This window comes from Bombus terrestris, chromosome 6 (assembly GCF_910591885.1).
Source record: "Bombus terrestris chromosome 6, iyBomTerr1.2, whole genome shotgun sequence".
In the NCBI taxonomy this organism is placed as follows: Eukaryota; Metazoa; Arthropoda; class Insecta; order Hymenoptera; family Apidae; genus Bombus; species Bombus terrestris.
In genome coordinates, this window is record NC_063274.1 from 17,564,351 (window position 1) to 17,586,952 (window position 22,602).

Consider the following 22,602-nt stretch of genomic DNA (forward strand, 5'->3'; position numbering starts at 1 on the left):
CGCTGGTAATTTTATTTTACAACCCAATTATTATATGAAATATCTGTATTCTCTCATATATAGATTTTATTCTTATCATTTAAATCTAAGGAGAAAAATTATCTTGTTTGTGAAATATTTAAACGATATAATCTTATACAATTTAAATATTCAAAAATTACAAAAATTCTATTATGTATATTTAGTATAATTGATTTTTTACACAACGTTCTCATATTAAATTTGACATTGAAATAAGTTTAGTTTTAAATGATTCAGAGAAGCTTTCAGAAGAATGTTTAATTAATTTCAATATTTGAGATAGAATAGTTTTATAACATAAATGATTAAGTAATAACGTAAATCAATATTTGCGTTTATGAACGAATTAAAACGTTAAACTCTGCCACGAAATCATAATAATATGAATTTTAATCTTTCTAATTTAAAAAAGTCGTTTAACTTTAATCATCGTTTATTTAATTCAAACAATGAATTCAAATATGACGCGTAGATGGCAATTCTGTCGAAAATCATGACGTCACATCGTCCATGATGTTCAATGAGCGCATGCGCAACAACAAGCTGCGCCTTTGCAGTTTGTGCTCATCAGTCAGTCAGTCTTACGGACGCGCGATTTACGTTTGACGTTTAGTTTCGGATGTGTAGTTCGACCGAATTCGTCGATGGTCGTATGTTTGATGGTGATACTTGACGAAAGAACTCGAATTCGTATGCGGTTGGCTGGTGTCTCGTGGTGTGACGCTTTCTGGTAAGATTGTAGTAGCACGTTTCGCTATGACGCAAGTGCTTTGGCCGCAAGAAGCGCAGTGACGACTCGCCCGTAAGCCTGCCGACATCCTCGACAGCCCTACGATGGAGTCGATCAGAAAATGGTTCTACAGGCCTAAGGTGAGTTTCTTTTCTTCTTTCTTTTCGTTCTCTTTGCTCATCTCTACTTTTATTATTTTTCTCTTTTAAACGTGCCTTTCCTTTTTTTCTTTACAATGTCTTTATATCGTTCTTTACCGTACTAGTTATTTGATCGAACGCGTGCGCTCGTTCTTTTTTTTTTCATTCCTCGTTCCTGTCTTTCTGTATGTTGGACCTGCGCGCTGTTGCCACCTGTTTCGTGAAAATTCGCACGACATCCCGAAGTGCTTCGGGCGACGTGTTACACCTGCGTGATATACGTGTACTTAGGTACTTCATTGATACGCACACGAGTGCACGTCGTCCTTGTTTACAGTTCGACGTTTTCTTTCGTCACGAATTATCATGATTTTTATGTATATGCATAGTATGTATATTCAAGATATCCCTCCTAATCGAAATTGCAAGTAACGATCATGGAATATGGCCTGATCAGCTGATACGTTATAGGACCCTAGTGGTTTTTAATCTTTCAGTACAGGATGACCTCGACGATTAATCTCAGTTTACGGAGATACTTTCTTTTCATTCTTATGAAAATACATACATACATAAGGTGTATATACATACATACATACATACACAAATACATGTATAAGGAAGATTGACAAATCGCCTTATTTTGGAAAATAAGAGGAAAGATAGTGTTATTTTCTTCGTATTTTTAAATGTGATTTTTTATTCAAAGAATTACAAGTAGAATCTATGGTAATATTCTACGACTTTAGGTATCATTGAGAGGATGCCCTCATTAATTTAGTACATAAATCGAATTACCTAAAATTGCAATTAAGTAGCTCATTTTATTTCCGGTATACATGTATAACATAACTCATAATTGCATCATCGCTATATTATTTGTGTAAATGTCAAAGTATGGATATTTATACATTTATGGGAAATTTAAAGATGAATGAACGCACATAATATGTAAAAACATAGAAAACATGAAAAGTATAATATTTATCCTAATATTTAATGGATAACACAAATCTCTGCTTAGGTTTTATTTCAATTATGTAAATAAACATCGCAGTTTAGCTATTCTATACCAAATACATAATACAACCTGTGAAAATCGAAAGTAAGAATTTTTAGTAATCGAATTTGAATTTAAAAGTGAAATAGGTTTCCGCTTTTTCTAATTAACATTCCCAACAGTTACAAAGATATTCTATGTTTTTGTCGTATTTCGTATTTCCTATTTACCCAGTTGCTTTCTCTTTCGTTGTCAACAACCTACATCTAATATCACATGACTCTAGCATCTCTACCCTGTTTAAGCTCAATAACTTGAATTGTTAGATCTCGAAAAACACGAAATTTTTCAGAAATCTATTAGGTTTCTTTTGTCTCAGAAACTACAATCTTTAGAAACATGTACAGTTCGTTTAATTAATTGTACATTTCTGCCGCGTAGAAATATTCGTGGGTGTTGTACATTCGTTGCACGCACGAGGAAAAGATTTTTTGTCTCTGTCGGTCGAGCGCGTTTGTCGCCAGCTTTCGAAGTCGCATCGTGGACGCTATTGCAGCGCACGTGAAAATGCGACAGCAGAACGGGGGACGTATTTCATTTCTTTCGATGCTTCCTCATTGCATCGAGCATTACCTTACGCGTCGGGAAATGATGCAGCACGACGAAACGCGTCGTTCCGTTCTTCCCACCGAACTGATTCCCAGCGATTAGTATCTAATGATACGTCTTATGTGTGTATTAACGTACGTCCGTAGATGGTCGGCCTGTCACATGTGTATAACATCACGTGACCATGTTGCTCAAGCTGTCATAAGGCGACCGACATGTTTCGTATTAATTTACAATTAACTTTTCTACGAATTCCATTAACCGTTAGCGTTCAATCGAGTTTTCTATCGTTCGAGAAGCCATTTCGCCTTTAATATATTGTTTAGCTTATTTTTATGTACTGCGTATTCGTATGTATTTCTGATAAAGTCTTTCAAGCACGGAAGAAGAAATATTGGTTATAGGATGGTTTGTGTATTAAGAAAATTAATTTTGACAGATTTCTAGCAGAACCGGATTTTATAAAATATAACGTGTGACACATATAGTCAGGTATTGTAAGATTGTTTTTTAATACATAATGCAAAGAACAATTGTGGAATTCGCGAGTCGTACATCCAACAAACAAATTAGAAAATGTACTTTTGGTTGTGTAACGTTGTCTGACAGCATTATTGAAATTTTTCTGAATCATGTAATAGTCATTACTATAAATCATTATTCCTTGCAGCTATTTTAGATGTCTGTCTCAGCTTAAAAAATTTAAGAGACATTATATCTTTTTATAATATTACATTACCGATCCATTCTTTTTAGTCTTTTTGATACAGTGCTTTCACTGAGCATTTTGGAATTTTATTTTAAAAATACATAACAATTTCTTAGCACTGTATTATTTCCTTTAAATACAATGTTTGTAGTATTCATAAATAGAACATAAAATATTAAATAGTAATCTAGGATATCATTAAATCTAGCTTCTATGGGTTAAAATATGCTTGAAATGTTTTTAAAATATGTAAAAAAATTGGCACATCTGCAATTAAGGTTTAATAGTGGCATGTGACAAGTCGAGTTTCCTGTACTTAACATTTCTTTGCCTATCTGGAATGACGACCTACAGTTGATGGTTTTAATCTCACGTCAACTAAATCGTACCGGTTTCTTATAGATTAGCGTATGCACTCTCGGCCTCGTCGTCCATGGACGAAAAGTGGGCAGCACACTTTTCAAGTTTACGCCTCGGTGAGAAAGCAAAGACTTCAGTTAGTTTACGGTGCCTTGACCATGTTTCGATCAGGTTCAACGCTTTCTCGAAACATTATTAGGTAAAATTCATGAGTTAGTTCTATGATGAGTAGATGTTAGCACTTAGGATGCGCAAGCCTAGTGTCAACAGATAACATAAGTCATACTCATTGTCTGAAGGTCCAGTTTTACTGATTCATCGCAGGATCTTTTTCATTTTACTAATTAACTTAATTTACTTAGTGATATATATATATATCACTAAGTAAACATTTATATTATACTATTTATATATATATATATATAAATAGTATAATATAAATTAATAAATTAATTTACTGATTCAGACAGTTCTCCTCGAATCAATCAATTTTTAGTATGATTACATACTGCATGACTATAGTATATATACACTATTAATAATAAAAATATTCGGTGCTTATTCTTTATAAGATATATGGATATAATATAGAAAAATACGATAGGTCCACTTTTTTCAATCTTCTGCCTTTTACTAAATCTGGTGACCATAAAGAAGTACATATATTAATATGAAATAGCGAGAGATGAAAATAGCTTGATGAACTTGAAGATATGAACTTTAGATTTTGGAAATAGATGATAAACCTATGATGTTTTATAAGAAACGAATAATGTTAGTTATGTTTGCTTCTTTTCATTTACATTAGCCTGCTGGTGTTATTAATACTTTCTAAATGTTCAAAAAGTTGACGAACGCGCATATTGAGTAGTTGACGTATTGAATTAAAAATTGCTCTTCTATACAAGATAAGAAATGTGATTTATCATATATTTTTTGCATATTTTATGTATATACACGCGTATACAAAATACAAATGATTTTGTATTTTAATCACAGAATTGCAGATAAATAATATATTATTGCCGTTTGCAGTTGTTAAACCTTGTAGAATTATTTTCTTATTTGGTAAGTTCTCTATTTTCAGATTCCTTAATTAATATGTAAAAACATGAAACGAGAAAAAATTTGTATATGAGAACGGGCTTCTCAATTCGAAAATAAAAGTAGGAAGCAATTTCTTTTTCTTTCGCTCCATTCCTTCTTATTTCTTTACATTTTCACTGGTTTTCTCTTTTTATTTTCTTACGCGTAGAATCAGCCAAGGTAAACGTTTTCTCGTTCGCCCGTCGACTCCAGTTAAACTCGATTAACGTTTCGAGTTATTGCACTCCGAGTGAAAGAGACTTGCTAGATCGATGCTACTCGCCAGTCGCAACTATATCAGTCTTCAAGTCCATAGATGTTAACTTTCCTTCGAGTTTGTATGTTCGACCGACTCGATCCTGTCTCCTCGGCCATTGCTAAGAGAAAAGATAGTTTCGACTTGATTATTCGTTTAGTTGCCCTGAGACGACGCTTTCCATGTCCATTAGTTTTCTATATTACTTTTACAATATCGTTTTTCACTTTGCTTATTCTTCGTATATTATTTCTCGAATTTCAGTTATTTCATATACCTTTAAATATTTTGATTTTTTTATTCGTTTCTTCCTTCATCTCTTCATCTACCAAGAAGACGATGCATTTTTATTTATTATTTTGTTCGCGAAAAGTAAATAGAACGTGGAAGTTTGTTTTTCTGTTCACGGCAGTTTACAGATTCCAATTTCGACTGATCAGTTGCAAGATTTAGTAAAAGAACTTCACAAGATCTGTCATGGTCTCGGGATATGAACGAAAATAGGAATTTTCAGAAGACCTACATACATATTTCTTTGCATCGAGGAGTTGAAACCCGGATCGAAGTGAAAGGAAATCACACAGAATATCTGTTGTAAAAGTAACAAAGAAAATCTATTCATATCCCGATAAGAATAGGTTTTAAGAACATGTGCTTATTAAGGTCTTCCTTTCTCACTTCGATGGATATTACAGGCCTCAAATTATTTCGGATTAAAAATAAAAAATGATAGAGACACTTTTAATTTCAAACTGTAGTAACACCAAATGACTTTCAATTAAAAGTTGCGTATTTGTGTACTTATGCTTTCTAAGTTTCGTTTTATTTTACAGCAATTACGAGTTCTCTATATTCACGTCAAAGTAATAAGCGTAACAACCAGAATTTTTATTATACAGGATTAAATATCACAAAAAAATATACATGTCGAACATAGATATGGATAACCATGCTTCTTTTTCGTAGTTGGTATAAAAATCGTTGCATTTACATAATTATGTTAATTTATTACATGTTCGTATATTTATCACGAAAAAGTATGCATGTTAATTATTTATATTATGCACATAATATTAGTATTATATTATACACGGTAGTAATACTTATCAGAATATTATATCTATAATTCCTCAAATTTTCTTATTTTATTTCCTATTTTATTTTTACAATCTCGACTATCTGTCCTATGTTTATTTTTGATCAATCGTTTTTCATATCTGTACAGATGTTCTAAAATTTTTTCTTTTCACAAAAAGTCGACATTCGAATCAAGTGGACTAAAACGATTTGAAGGAACCAAGCTGCATCGTTTATAACAGAATCCTATATTGCAATTTACACACGATATCATTTCCAACAGAATATCATATTAGACGTTTAGAATATAGTAACTAGGACACGTAAATCGTTTAATCCATATCAAACGTCACCGCATCCAGGCTAGACAGAATATTAATATCCAAGAGAAATATCAATTTCTTTAGAAAACAATTAAATATTTGGGTATCATAGGGAATAAGAGAAGATCACGTCGGCGCAGAGCGCTTTCGTTTCACCATAACCGGAGTATGTCAGAATCCTATGTATTTAACATCAAGCTGTGTTCAATGAGACACTTTCATTTAATTCAATGCCATACCATATTGCGAAATGAGATATCATGGTTGTCCCAATTAGAATGTCAGATAACGGTGTGGGATCAAGTTCAATATGTGTACATACGTATAAATTGAAATCAATTTTTAATATCTAATCGTAAATTTCATTTGATATTAGGTCATAAACATACTGTTCCATGCTCAGGTTCCATTTTTCTAATTATTTTCGTAGAAATATGAATTTGCATAAATATCCACGGTCTTCCGATTAGAGAGAATAGTTGGTCCGTTATACTTGCGAATACTTGCGAATCTTCTCAATTCTGCTGTGTCCCTCGAATTCTTTGTGAAGTAAATCTCTTGCTTTAGTTGTAACCAAGAGAAGAACTTTTAATGTTTCAGTATCAGTCACATTAATATTCGTAATTCTATAAGATTGTTAAAATTCCATATTTTTCAGTGGATCATTATAAAAAGTGAGAAGAACAGCAGGACTAAATTATTTTTGTTTATTCTTGAAATGAAATCGTTACCGTTAAATGTTTTGTAACTCCTCTTAGCGTTACGCATGACGTTATTTCTTGTCCACATTTTCACATTTTCACTGCTGCGATACAAAATTTCATGTTCATCGTTCATGCATAAAGAATTAAAACAGAATACCCTGTATCTTCTTCACCATTATAATTTCCCAATTTTTATATTCCAATCTGACTATCCTTTTGGCAATCAGAAATATATTACATATTTTAAGCAGATCATTAGAATAGAGTCAAGATAGTAAATCACGCGTAATAATATAAACGATGGTCTTTTAATTTCTCCCAAAAATGTAAGAAATTCGTTAACAATAAAAGACAGGATTGACTGTAAAACACAGTTTTGATATTTAAAATAGGCGCATTCGGAGGGAGTGTCGTTCATAAGCAGGATGCCGGTATTACGAACACCACAAGATTACGTGGACGTTTAAATGTGTGCACACGTGCGTACGTTTAGATTCCACGGATGAACGAGTTGTGGAACGCGAGGGTGTCCGAAATACGGGTGCGTCGCGTTCAAGGGTTGGCTATGGTGAAAGAGGGTCAACGAGACGGGTTCGTATGAGTCATTTCTCGTGGTCTGTCGTTACGGTGATATCGTCGGCGCGGAACGCCGTGAAAAACATCCGTTCGTTTTAATTCATCGCGTTGATTTGCATGTTAAATCCTTTCTCTTTGAGGTGTCGACGTAATTACACGTGCCACGTCGGCTCCTTTTATGTTTTATTGCGATCTGGCGAAAGACGCGACGCGAAAAACGTTCCTGTTCGCGTGAAAATGGTTGACAGTATTACGAGGTGGAAGAATAATAACGTGGAAGAAGAATAATGAACGTACCGGTTAAAGATATAAGTTGTTATTAATAGAATGTAATTTAATTATGGAATTACAGATAGAGAGACGACAGGACGATCTTATTTCGTATTAAAATTTCCCTAGAATATTATGGCTTGATACATGATTTACTTGTGAAAATTAAGATGAAATAAAAAGATTGGCATTTAAATGTGAAATTTATAGAACAGTTTTATTAATTAAGAAGTTCATTATTCTCAGTTTGTTTAGTTATCAGGGTATGTGTACGATAGAAAAGATTTTTCCAAATTAGTAAACAGTAATAATATTTAAAGCTCCTTGTGTTTCACGAGCATATTTAGAAGTTTTTCGATTAACATAAGACGGGAGATCAATCCTCTTCAGAGAAAATTATTATGAATTAAAAGACTTCTGTGTAGTCATGGAATCTAATATATGTACGTATAAGTGTAAATTATCATTTATCGCGATTTATTTATGACGATACGAAGTCTATATGGGAACAGTTATAAACGAATTAAAAAAGAAGCATAAGAAATGATGAGACAGCCTGGTGAATTTTCAGGCAAGAATCTTTTGCAAATATTTTGTTTTATGTCGTATTTGAAGAGTAGGGATAATCTTTGGTTGATATATTTGACTGATATATAGCTTTCTTTGTTCTCCATATAAATATGATTTAACTTCGTTTTCCTTATACACAGTGGGCAAAAAGCAAACAATTTATATCATCTTAATCTTTTCAACATCGGCAAGACAAAACATCGTTATGTAATTTTTATTAAGACTGCTTATTACAATTTTTGTATTCTGTGTATATTGCGACATATGTGTACAGATATGATTCACTGCAAAGAAGTACGTAATGAGACTACATATACATGTGTCTTATTCTGAATAACTTATTCTGTCTTTCTCAAATTTTATTGGATTATATCATATATTATCATACTATTGCGTTCGTCATAAAAAAAGGAATATATTATGAGAGGCTTAAAACGAAGATATCGCTTAATTATGAATTTATTTATCATATTAATCTTTGAAGTTGAAGAACGAATAAATATACACATATCTACTTTTATATGGAAAACACATTATAGGCAGGTACTTCATAGACGTCATATGACGCTAAGGAATTGAGTAACTGCATCACTCTTTTGTCAGATGTCAAATATGTGATATCAAATATCTAAATAATTTCATATAAAGAAGAAAATGATATAATAAATTTAGTTTATAGAAAGCTACGAACTGGTATAACTATAATTTTTTAATTAAATTTCACAAAATTTTCTACAATACACATAGTACGTTTATACAAATTTTCAACGGTAATGATCTAAATAATTTTTGAATCACCGTATATCATATCAAAATATTCTCTTTTACTCTCAATGTGATATTAATAGTAAGGAATCACCTTATAATATAAATGTAGTATATTTATCAGATTTTCTTCCTGTGATGTTCATATAATGTAAACTATACTAATATATAATAATATGATAGTATAAACGATTACTTAAAAAAACAATTCTGTTATTCATAATATCGGAGAAACCTCACGAAACAGCTCGTTTCCAGTGAATCATAATTTTCCATGAAAAAAAATAATTTTCTTCGCCTCAGAATGATGCAACGTTGTTACGGTCGGTCTCACACATGGTGAGTCATTAAGTCACCGTTAATAATATTGCGTCGATTAAAGAATAAAGAGGTCAATCGAAATGTAAAGAAGAGGACATCTGTGCTTTTTTTCCGGTCAATTCATAAATTTCTTCGAATTAAACCAGCTTGCTGAGATAAGATGGCGTTGTAGCTCTTGTGCAGCCTGCCTTCCATCATTTTGTATTCCACTAAACGAGGCGTCTGCGGCTACATTGCGGCTTTTGAATGTAAACTTCTTCCTGACATTTAATGCTTTTACGGTTCTGGTATTCATGCGATATAATTCGAGAAATTGTTATATCTAGACTGCGGCTTTTCCTGCTTTTACGAGAAATTTCCAGAGTCAAACATGCGCATAATATGCAAAACTGTATAAAATACACACTTGCAGTGTGATATGTACTTTTTACAATAGACAAAATCATTTTCTACCTAAATTTCATTTCTTTAATCATATTTATAAAGCTATGAATCTGCATAAAGTCTCATTTATGGGAAACTTCAAGCGTTATATAGCGTTATAGCATAATTTCTAATTAAATTCCACAAAATTTTGTATAATACACATGATACGTTTATACAAATTTTCAATGGTACTGATCTAAATAATTTTTTAATCACCGTATATCATACCAAAATATCTTCAAGCGTTATATAATTGAAATGCATTATAGGTAACAACATACAAATATCTAAAATGTAGAACGCACTCTTTATAATATTTAGCAGCAAAAATAATTCTCTGCTTAAATTGCGTTTTTATCAAAATAGTTCACAAAAATAAATACACGGTCTATTTATCGCTGTATATTCGATCAAAGCGATAGCCGGTATTTTGAAGATGGAAGGCAATAAAATTGGACGTGGTCGTTTATTGCGTTCGCGTTACGCGCATAGCCGCTCGAAATTAGTGGAACAATGTCGCGATCGAGTCCTTCTCGAAGCATGTCAGGAAGTCAATTTGTGGTTAGTCCAGCATGAAGCGTATTACAGTCATCAACGTTGAAAGTTCTAAAACGCGTTCCACGCGAAGGTTGAATTGAACGTGATAAAACGGGAATGTCGCGGTTGCCTTTTTTTTTATTAACTTTTATTAGAGATTCCGGATAAATAAAGTTTTTACCTACGCTTTGTGGAAACTGTGTATGAACAAGATTTATCTGGTCCCGTTTCTTTGACATCTCTGCTTTTCTTTGTTATTTATTTTTTTTTGGAATTTATTTTTTTTTTGGAATTTATTTTTTTTCAAATATTCAACATTCCGAGTTGAACTTAGGATTTAACTTTATAATCTCGTTGTTTCTTTATTTTTCTTTCTTTTTTTCATTCTCTTATCTTCCTTTTTCATCTTTTTTACAAGATGGAAAGCTTTACGTGTAACTTTCGAGATAATGAAACCAACGTAGATAAAGAAATGGTATTTTTATGCGCTAGTTTACACATATTATTAGCATACAATTGTCCGGTGCCTTTATTTGAATTTCAAAAGACCGAATCAATCGAAAGTTTTACTTTTGATGGAAACTCAAATGAATTCGACGTTTAATTTTGTTATATTGGCGGCGCGTTGTAGACAGTAGCCACGGCGAATACGTCAATCGAAAATACAAAATCGATTGTTCCTTCGCTCTCTTTTTCTACGAAAATCTTTGCTATGGAATTTCACATTCAGATAATTTCACATTAAAATTCTGTACTGAAGTGTCATGATATTTTGTAGAATGTTCTGCGTGTTACATTTTTTTTTTAGAACCAGGCATCTTTCTTTTTTTATTTTTAGGTGCTATTAAACATAGGTCGAGAGAAGGGTTGAATAAGTGAAAAGGTCGACTTATTTTTCGAGCAATAATTTTTCTTTCCAGAAATTACACTTTGTTTTTAATATATTGTTATATTACTAATTAATGTTAATTTTATATTACTACTTACTAGTTACTTATTGATATTATAAAACTATTATGTATATCATATAAGGGTAGTAACTTTTGTGTCGTAGTGTGATAACTTTTAACAAACTATTGCATGAACGAAGTAAACACACTCTTTTCCGAATGTAATCGAATTCAGTGATAAAAAAAGTGTCGTATCGGAGAAACCAAACACAGAATTTAGAAGACTATCTTATCAATAAAAAAGGCGTGTACGGGACCATGAAAAATCACGATGATGCAATGTTAAAAATTTTGGAAGTTATATTAACCTATAGCGTTTCTATAACATACAATAGATAAATTTTCCCTTTTTTTTTTATAAAATTCTTGTAATTTCTATTCCGTTGCTAATATCGATCTAAAAATGTAGTACGGAGTTAAGAATATCTGTATTATTTTATGTATTATGTTTTATTTAGTTAATCGATTAGATTTTATAAGTACTATCGTTAATTAATAGACTGCGAATTTTTATACATTCGTAGGAAATTTGAAAGTGCCAAGTTGCACAGAATGCGTGTGATATGAAAAATCGCGCAAGAATTCCAAAGTATAGTGTTTTCTATAATATAGTATAGTATAGTGCTTGGTAAAACAATTTTCTTGTGCTTTTTTAATTATATTCCTAAAAGTCGGAATTTTCGTAAAGATCCGCAGTCTATCAATTAGCGTTAACAAAAGAAAAAACAAAAATTCAAATAATCCGAAGCTTCCCGTATTATTCCTTTCTCGGAAAAGAAATTCTTCTCTCAAAAGAATTTTCATCTCTTTATGTGGCACGTGCTAGTTACTTATTTACGAAAAACGTAAACGTTCGCAGGGGAAACGAATCCGCGCGTCTAGATGTGTTCGACAGAGGCACATCTCATTGTGCAAGATTCTGTGAATCGGCGAACTGTTCGCGATTCTACGAATGGCGGTCGCGATGGCACGATTCGCACGTACTCCATGAAATCATTGTCTAGTCTCAGCGTATTATTTTTACACACTGCAAGATGTTTTCCGTACGTGGTCGCTTTGTCTTCATCCCATGATCTCCCTTTGAGCTTTTGCATAACCGTTTGCTATAACGTTACGTGTCGAACGAATGACATTTGCGATGAAATTTGGCTAATTTGTAACAGAAATATTCCGTCGGAGCTGTAAACGAGAGAAAATCGTATTAATGAAAAAAAGAGGAGAGAAAGAAACATTGTGTTTATTTTGTTTGGAACGTCAAAGTTTACTACAAACATAAAAGCATTAGAATACAAGGGCATTTTAGAGTAGTACGTGTACAAGAATACATGGAGTATTTACATTTGACAGGACTTCACATAAAAACGCATGAATTATCATAACTGAATTGATATTTTAATTATGAAATAATATAACGAAACAAGATCTGCAGTGTAGAGAATACAACGAATAAGTCAGAAGATTATAAAAAATTCAGTCGCACTAAAATTATTTTTGACGCACTTTGTCATCTTCCACGAGACAGAGTTTTCAATCTAAGAAAAATCCTAATACGTTTTTAATCTGACAATGAGCAGAAATGGAAGCACAGTTTTCAGATTTGTCCGATTAATTGCAGCGTCTAACTAAACTGATAATACCTATGACAGAGATATTGTTACACGCTAATTCTAATCGGCAGACAGTACGGGTTCAATCAATTATAAATATCGCCGATGTATTTTTACACAACGCCCGTTGGTGAGTTGACACGTTAACGAGGGTCAATCAGAATTTACCGAATTAAAATGGTGGGAGGTGGCACGATATAAGAAAGCGTCGGTCAAATGGAATCACTCTTAAATATTAAAGCCGAAGTATAAAATATTTTAGGATCAATAGTATTCTCCCTGTCTCGTCTTTTGTTCCGGAGAAAATAAAACCATCGTTGCGTATAGTTTTGTACGCTGTTGCACAATAACGATGACATTTCGTCCTGAACGGTTCGTTAACGATAAAAATGGAAATCCCCTTGTTCATGATAAACCGTATGATTCGAGGTAGATTTTTAAGTAGAATAGCGCACCACCAGTTTCCTTACTGTTATCAGGATTTATTTGATTCGTCGTCGTATAGAAATATATTATAAACACTATGAAGAGACTTAAATAAAGAGGAGAGATACTAAGAAAGATTAGTCATGAGAATGAAAATATGTAAGCGGAAAGTATCCTTACGTGAAATAAAAAAAAGAAATAGAGGAAATGATTAATATGTTTCTTGTGATTATTTCGGGACCTAAAACCAAGAATTGGAATTTTTTGTGAGTATAAGAATAATTCTTAACTAACTTTTACTTTAAGCAAATCTAAGTTTGATGTGATTTACTGATATATAAAAATAATTTATGTTGGTAAATTATATACTAATCTAAATCGTTTCTTAAGTTGATACACTAATAAGATTAATGAGAAAATTATTATAAATGTTTCGTACAACTTTTTATCCCATTCTTTTTAATTATTAGTCACATCGACATCTAGGTCATTAGCGACAAGTTTGCTTCTTCAGTTTACTATAGTTAAATTTCTTGCTGGAGTTGAGGCTCCTTCAAGTTACTTGCATCTTTGATGTCGTTTTTTCTATACTAAATTCGAATATTAATTAAATTATTCAATTTATAAACAAAATAACGTAATGACAAAGTATAGGATTGTAATTAGATTGCGAACTTTCATGCAAATTCATATTTTTGGGGATATAATTGGAAAAGTAGAACTTGAGTAGAAAATTGTTTTACTTATCAAATGTTGTAAAAAGGGCTGTTTTCACATCATACGCATTTTGTGCAATTTTATACTTTCACATTTCCTATAAATGCATAAAAATCCTCAGTATAGAGCTAGGTGAATTTAATACTCTTAAATACGAATTTTCACAAAAAAAAAAAAAAAAAAAAGAAAAAAGGAACAGCATTTGTATGTTCACAATTTGTCTAATCCGATTAAAAAGTTATCGGCTTTTAAATTTTTATTCAGCGATAATTTTTTTTTAAAGCGTGAGCGAACGAAAATTCTGGGTGAACAATCGTGGACAATCATATTCCACTTAAAAATCAATAAAAAAGTTTATGGGATGGCGATGTCAAATTTTTTAAAATTTTCATTTGGTGATAACTTTTTTTTTGTTTTAATGACCGATAGAAGAAAATTTTGGTTACAGAAATGTGGTCAAACGAATACTGTCTCTTCTTTGTAAAAATTCGCATCTGGCGGTGCTAGTTATATACCATACGCATTGTGTGCATTTTTGCATCTTCAAAATTTCCACAAATGCACAAAGAAAATTGAATAAGACGCTATAGCGTTGTGGTCGAATCTGTGGTAATATTTTAGTAGTTGTAGCGTTTCTTCAGACCCACAAAGTGAAACGGTTTCTTGAATAATTCCATGGCCGTCTGCATGATAGAGCTAAAGGTTCATTTTAGAAAATGGTCGCGTGCCGTCGTTCACGTACACTCGCTCGCCTGTCTTGCGGAAATAACAACGTCTGCGTATACACGTGCTATTAATTGCGAAAGCAGCGTCAACGCTCGTGTATAATAATTTTCAGTTCGCGTGGATGGCCACGTCTGACAATTTCAGCCGTGTTTTATTGCGATAAGATTGAAGTACGCGTTACCGTATATCGATTGCGATAAGAACGCATCTGGGTACATTCGCCTGGATTTTAATTGGTAAATATCGGATTGACTCGCGAAAGAGAAGATCCTACGAATACAAACATTCGCCTGGATTAATATTTTTATTTCTTTTCATCCATATTGTCTATACCTTTTTTTTTACATTTTTTCACGATATCTTGAACTATCATAACGATGTTATCTATGTTATACAGATTATCCGTATTATAGATAGAACACGTCGATGTTTGCTAAATTGAAAATTATTTCGAAAATTATATTTGTTATCGAAGAGTATTGCGTTAAGATTAAGTTTCCAATTATTGTGTGAAATGAACAATATGTTTCTAATTACTATATAAATGTTCATCATTGCATAAATAATGCAGTCTTGATTGAAAAAATTATAGGTAGTCGTTATTTAATTTTCATAGTTGTGGGTGTTTGAATTTGAATCCTTTTTAATTTTCAAATTTCAAATTAGTTTAAACAGAGAGCAGTAGTGAGAGAGAAAGAGAGAGCGAGCAGTGATTTTGCTTCTCAAATTCATCTACGTATCATATTTGAAATAAATTTTTAAATAATTAGAAAATTCTCTGCAATTCAATTGTACGCGATATTAACGATATTGATGTTTTGTTTTTAAAATATGCATGAATAAGCATCTTATCTTCAGTTTTATCAATTTATAGGTTTAAGCTTTAAGCTATGCGGCTGGAAGCTAATTCGCTGTTAAAGCTTACGAGCTAATTATCTAATATTCCTAAAAAGCGCTCAAAGATTCCATCGTTAAATTAGATAATACGAGGTTCGTTTTAAATATACATACGTATCTACATATGTCTCATTTATATACGTCTCATACAAAATGTGATATTATTCCTTTATTCCTCTTTATCCAGCACCATTTACCAAGTTGTCAATAGTTTTTCATTTAGAAATTTTAATCACGCGATAAATTTTCAGACCCTCGACAAGTTATGAAACTCTGTTATAGTAAAATTCAACGTTGGCCGTAGAAACGGGTCTCGTGGACATTGGACATTTCAGGAACTACGTGCTGGCAAATAAAGTATCAATGGAGGAACAATTCTCTTGAAAACTTTTATTTCGTGTACCTTCCTAATAAATAAATTTACAAACTGTCTTAATTTTTCCACATTTTCATTAGAAAATAATAAAGTATATTTCTCTACTATTTATAATAATAGAATGTTTTTGATGCAATTAGTATAGATTTAGATGTTTGCGAATATTATCCATATTATTGCGAATATTTCCCATATTAATAAAACTGTTTTCCAGAGCATAAATATTTAATTAATCTGAATTGAAATGTTTTCGTATTTTAACACAACGATTTGTAACGTGTACCTGAATACGCATAGATGATTATAATTATATTAATAGACTGAAAAGAAATACGTATACGTATAGTCACGTTTCTATTTGAATAAAAGTCAACAAGAATTTTGCGAAAATTATATATGTATTTTTAGCAATTATGAAAACGATAAATCTAAAAGTCATGAGCAACGTGAGTTGCAGTGTCTCATGTCTCTTTCTCGAAACAAGTTAATTTGTCGCAAAATAATTCAATTCTTGATATATTGCTGCGACAATCAAGCTGTCAACGATAATGATCTCCAAGGTACCGACGAATCTCTTGTAACAATAGCGGTTACCGACCTACATAGTTGTAAGCCGTGGAAGAGGGCGTAAACTTGTATAGCTAGAAATTAATCCCGGTGTGTGTGATCGTACGACAATCATTGTTCCACCGGATGTTATTTATAAATACGAACGTGTGACGAGAAATTTGTATAGAAAGTATGCCACTCTCGTTTGCTCTTTTATTGAAACATTGAGCTAGTCTGCGTACTAGTACGTATTGAGTTGCCGGATATGTCTGAAACCTGTTCTATCATGAATCATAAATTTTATTCGGTTAAACTTCGTTCTGGTGCACCATTTTCTTTTAAACTTTGTTTGCAGCTTCTGATAGCACTGACTGATGAATAAAGACGAAGTGTAACAGTTTCGAGTCCAGCAATCCGTTGGTGTAGAAGTTATAGCCGATAGATGAATCGATTTGGTAAATATCAATTTGAGCAAGGGTTGGGCAAGGTGTTGACAGAAAGTAACTATGTATAAGATAGAGTAAGCCATACACGTAGATAGTAGACTAAATTTACCAAACTTCAACAACGCATGACTTTTGAATCAATGGATTTGCTTCTATTCGTCAATTACTATCAGACTATGTAAACAAAATTTTTTTAAATGTGGTGCCTCAAATCGAAGTTTATCCCTTTATTCCGATATTTTGCAATAATATAATTGAGCCAAATAAATATGCGTCATTCTGTTCAATAATTTCCGTTAGCGGTTGAGTAATGCCGTTATTCCAATCGTGTAGAATCGTTGTTGTTTCTGAATAAAGGCGTGACCTCAGAAAGATTCGTGGATTTATCCGACAACCCAATATATTAACGTGAAACACGAACGAGATCGTATAACGGTACGATTTGTGGAGTAATACTTTTCTTTAGAATTTTATACTCAATTGCTGAGTTTCATAGCAAAGAATGATGACGTTTACACGTGCACAAACCGTACAATTTTTTCGATGAAATACTAGAACATAGAAATTCTCGTGTGTCTACTACGCCACACGTATGAACTATGAAAATTCGATTTACGTACCAGTATACCGACATTCGAATTCGATGCGCAACATTACAAATATCGGATCTCGAACGAGTCTGCAACGTTTCAGATTTGACGAATGGTGTACATTCTCATGGGTTTCACGCATACTTTCATAAACTTTCAAGTCGATCACGGTCGCGCGATCGCATGCCAATAGATGAATAATTTTCAACGAGATTCAGTGTTCAGGTTTGTGTGCAATGGCTGCGATCGTTGCTCGCCGTTGATCCGTAATATATTACGGTTTCGTGTACTTCCGTCTGCACCAGGTTTTGAACTCGAACTGTGACTGCTGATAAACTAGCGCTGAAAAAAGTCGCACGTGCCGTATTTGGCAGAATGTCTGGCGAATACATTCGCGTTCGATGAGTTGTTTTGCGATTCTCGCACAGATATGAAGATAGCGCGTGAGCGTATCAAGAAAGCGATATAAAGTAGCGAACAAAAAGTAGTTTAAGTGGTACAATAAATACCATAATCTTACAAAACAGATTGTATTTGATAAGAGCACAAATATAGTACGATATATGTTATATACTCTTGAGAAATATCTTACACAAAAATTACTAATGTGTGGATATACACATATAAATTATTTAGTAAACTTCAAACTCTTTTTGGTTCGCTACTGTAAAATTCGCGACTCGAACTCTTCTAGTAAATATGCAAATGCAACAGAAATCAACGATCGACATCGGTGTGCATGCATGATTAAACATGGACAAAAGGGTCTCTATGCAACGTTCTCTTTCTATCGCCATATCGCATCCACTTACATGGTCACATATGACTGGCGTATTTCATATTTGTATCTTTATAGCAATTTTCGAGAATCGAGGATAGTGGGAAGATAAAGTTAATTATTTTAAACAATTTCGAACCGAGAAACGTTTATTTAGAAGTCGACATTCGCATTTAATGAGCTACGATTTTAGAGAATCAAGTACGCTATACATTGGTGTATAAAGGAAATCTAGTAACTTAATGATGCAAAAAAAGATAATGATTTATGCAGATATTGGTTGATTTAGTAGGTAGATTTCTTCCAGCTAGTTTTCATCGAATTAAAATATGTAATTCGAATGGCGATGTAGCTTGACAAGTTTCGAAACTCGACTTCCTCGAAAATGAAATGTTATGCTTGATTTTTGTATTATTTTGAACTGGTATACTGGTCTACCAAGAACTTAGATCCATGATATTATATTTTTGTATGAAACTTATTGAATGTATCAAATATCAGTGTGCCATAAATTCTGACCTGCTTGTATTAATTACATAATTCTGATGTTGTTTTTTGTATGTAGCCTGTACTGAGTTCGATTGTTAAACAATATTGAATCGAAGGATGTTAATTTCTAGGTCAATCGTTTTTCTGTTTTTAAATTTGGCATTAGTCCAAGAGGAAACGAGTTGGTGGCAGTTTTAGTTACAGATCGATGTCTTTTTTTGCTATCAGTGATATTAAAGTACGAATCATTGCGAATTATTTTTACATAGAAATTTATGCTTTCAATAAGAAGATCAATCGATAAGCGAAATTGTTTACGTATTATAAAATAAGAAGCAGAATGTGACATTTAATATTACGTATCGTTGTAACGACGTTCTGATCTTACTTTACCATTTCTTTTCCTACTTAAGAATTTCTTATGACAAATAAACAATAGTATTTTAAAAATAGAATAGAAAATGTATGTAATGAAGTTTCATAAACAAAAAGGATAAGAATAGACTTAAATTTTGTTGGGAAAATAAATCGTGTATCTTATCTTATAGGATAATATTCGATGAATTAAAAGCTTTCAAAGAGTAGAACAAAAGTTAGTTGGAAACTAGTTAAATAATTCTTGCCAAATCAATCAAGAATTTGTTTTCAAAAATGTCTTTATTATTGAATGAGGAATTAGGGGAACGTGTAATTTTATTGCATCACAGGAGACATTGTAACGTCGTACAAAGAGGTAAATATGTAGTCGTCAATTATTTAGAGCTTAATAGTCCCGGAGAATTGCATTGCGAGATTAGTTGGACATGTTACGCGTCATACCAGTAACAGGGGATCAAATACAGATGACATCAGATCCGAGAAACCCAATAAACACGATCTGCAACATAGTATAGATCACGGTTCAGATTATCTCGGATTCGTAGAACATAATACGAACGACCTCAAAGTGCATGAGATGCGATATTGACGATTAAAAAGTAGTAAAGCACTGCACAGACGATTTAACATATGTAGACAGAATACGATACAGATTGTATCAAATAGGTAGAATCACGTTTTTATTAGCCTAAGATATGTACAAATTAATTTATCCTACTATACAATGCAGCTCCACTTAGTGGAACGAAATTTTAATTGATGCTCGATTAAATAAACATCGACAACTGATTCCACTTATCTGAACATGAACTCTTACACATATATGTAAATTGATATATATTTAATATAATTGAAATGAGAATCCATAATTTCAGTTCTACGGACTGTTTGACCTCTGATGGATTCAAATAAATTAGATTTTATCGTAGATGGTATTTGGTGGGCGGGCAAAACAGCATGAATCAAATATTTGTCAAAATATTCGGATAATTACGCTGATATACATAAATATATTCGAGGTGTATTTAAAAAGTAATCGATCTGTTTCTATAAAAATGTTTACATTTCATTTAATGAAAAATGTACAGCGTTCCCTTCGAAATAGTTCTCTTGAGAAATTATACACCGCCGTAGGCGGCTGTTCTTTCCCCTGAAAGCAGTGCTGGAATTCTTCTATCGAAGCTGCTTTTAGTTGGTCGGTTACAGCCCTTTCGATGTTGTTCACGGCTGCAAAAAGATGTTTCTTAAGATGGCTTTTGATTTTTGAAAAAAAGGAAAAGTGACAGGGACTCAAACGAATGACACTTGCAACCGTAAGAATACGTTTGCTGGTCAAAAACTCGTTTAGATAGTGCAGTGTAAGATGCTGCTCGATGCGTTGCTGTCCCTTTTACATAACGCGTTACTGAAACACACTTTTATAAAAGTCGCCGCGAAATCGCTCGCGTTAGCTAAATCGAGTTGAAATTAATGACGATAGAGATATACATCTGAAATAATATTGCAGCATTGGTACAATGTTGAGGATTTCCAAGAATTAAAATCTGTCTCATTACTGTTTAAGTATGTACATCTTGTACATATTTAATAATATGTATTCCATATCGCTGTTCTTTGCTTATGATTCTAATAGTACAAGCCCATTTCAATTCTCTCCCGCTCTTTTAATTGATATTTTAATATTATAATATATGTCAAAAATACAGCGTAAAGGTAGGAAAAACAAAAACAGTATCAGTTGAATTATACTATATTGTTCCTGTCCATCAGCGATATAAAATACAGCTTGAGTTCTTTGTTCTTGCACTCTACCATTTCAACATGGAAGAAAAGTACATAATAACTAATCTAAGTACTTAATTTCGTAATAGCACACCTTACGAATTTATAAGACTCGCAATATTCTCGCCTCATGAGAAATCAAATAGCGTTATCAGCGGAAGCGGAGCATAAAAAACATGTGTTTCGTATGTCGAAATAACTCGAGACGAAAATGGTGCTTATAAATTATCACGTTTATGTCGACAATGTCGATACTAATTGATCGAACTCGGATCCATTTGGCAAGCTCCGTTACATCTCTAACATCGTCTCAAGTTACCATTTTGACATATGGTTTGACGTATGCTTTCTTATGCTTGATCGAATCCGCGATAACTGATAACGTTATTTTGTTTCTATCGGCTATATGTCCAGTATATTGTAAACACACTCGCTTATGATGTATTACATTTCAAAAATTTTATCAGTTTGAACAGAGAAAGGGAATACTGTTACGCGAGAATAGTTTCTCAAGAACAAGGAAACATAATTGCGCGTAATGTACTCTATGAGTCATTAAACACCTGACTTATAGACATGAGAAAACCATGTACTGGAGTACTATTGTACGTATTATACGATAACTTTGAAGATTCGATGTAGTTTCTTACTCTTCTAAGTTGTCCTATTTTACAGTTGCTGAGTTCTATGTAAGATAGCAGCTTCACTTTGTTTTTGTTAAATAGTATAATTGTATTGATTAATTATTACAATGTTGAAAAAGTTCACTTTGTTTTTTATCTAAATTACTTCTTGTTATCCTGATCTCGTCGTATTTAATTAATCATTACAGTTCTCATACGCGATTTCATTCATAGCTTTATCTCGTATTTTTTTCATATATTAACGCAAAGTCATAATTTTCCTAACATTTAATTTACTAATTGACTGTCTGAAAGTTTACCTTGTTTTTCATCGAAATTTCTTCGATAATCAAATTCTTTTGTCTTTTCACTCTCCCAATCTTATCGTTTTCAAATAAAAGTCTTCGTTCATATCTCTGTCTCGTGCTGCTCTTACGTGTTAATTCAAAGTCATCATTTGCTAACATTGAATTTATTAGGCCATTACCGTTCTGATCTTAAAACTGGAGGTCACAAGGTTATTAACACTAATGCATTGGAGCCAGCATACTTGCCTCGTCGATATCAGATAAGAAAGATATCAGACAAACAGTATGTATTGAAAGATACTTATTTCATTTACTAATTCGCCATCCTCATTTACATACGGTAAAAACAAATTGATTCTGCTTAATCACATATATATCACGAAATATAATTTCTCACTCGTTCGACCATAAATCGAGCAAATTGATTCTTACATCACCAGCTACTTAATATTAATATTTAATAATAAGTACTAATATTTT

General features: G+C 32.5%; 1 protein-coding gene and 1 long non-coding RNA gene across 5 annotated transcripts in view; both read left to right on the top strand.

Annotated features, from left to right (window-relative positions):
• The first annotated feature begins 564 nt into the window (after positions 1–564).
• The window catches only part of LOC100651824 (lateral signaling target protein 2 homolog), a 45,982-nt gene continuing 23,944 nt past the window's right edge, over positions 565–22,602 (top strand). For all 3 annotated transcript variants that reach the window (XM_048406948.1, XM_003402680.4, XM_012319102.3), the window contains exon 1: positions 565–891. In XM_048406948.1, coding sequence (XP_048262905.1) covers positions 856–891 — 36 coding nt within the window. In that variant the 5' untranslated portion in view covers positions 565–855. The remainder of the gene's footprint in view (positions 892–22,602) is intronic.
• Positions 10,151–21,958, top strand: LOC125385340. 2 transcript variants are annotated; one of them, XR_007224460.1, is made up of 2 exons: positions 10,151–15,896; positions 16,055–21,958. It is a non-coding gene; the product is annotated as an uncharacterized LOC125385340 (long non-coding RNA). The 2 variants fall into 2 exon arrangements; XR_007224459.1 differs by having other exon boundaries at positions 16,086–21,958.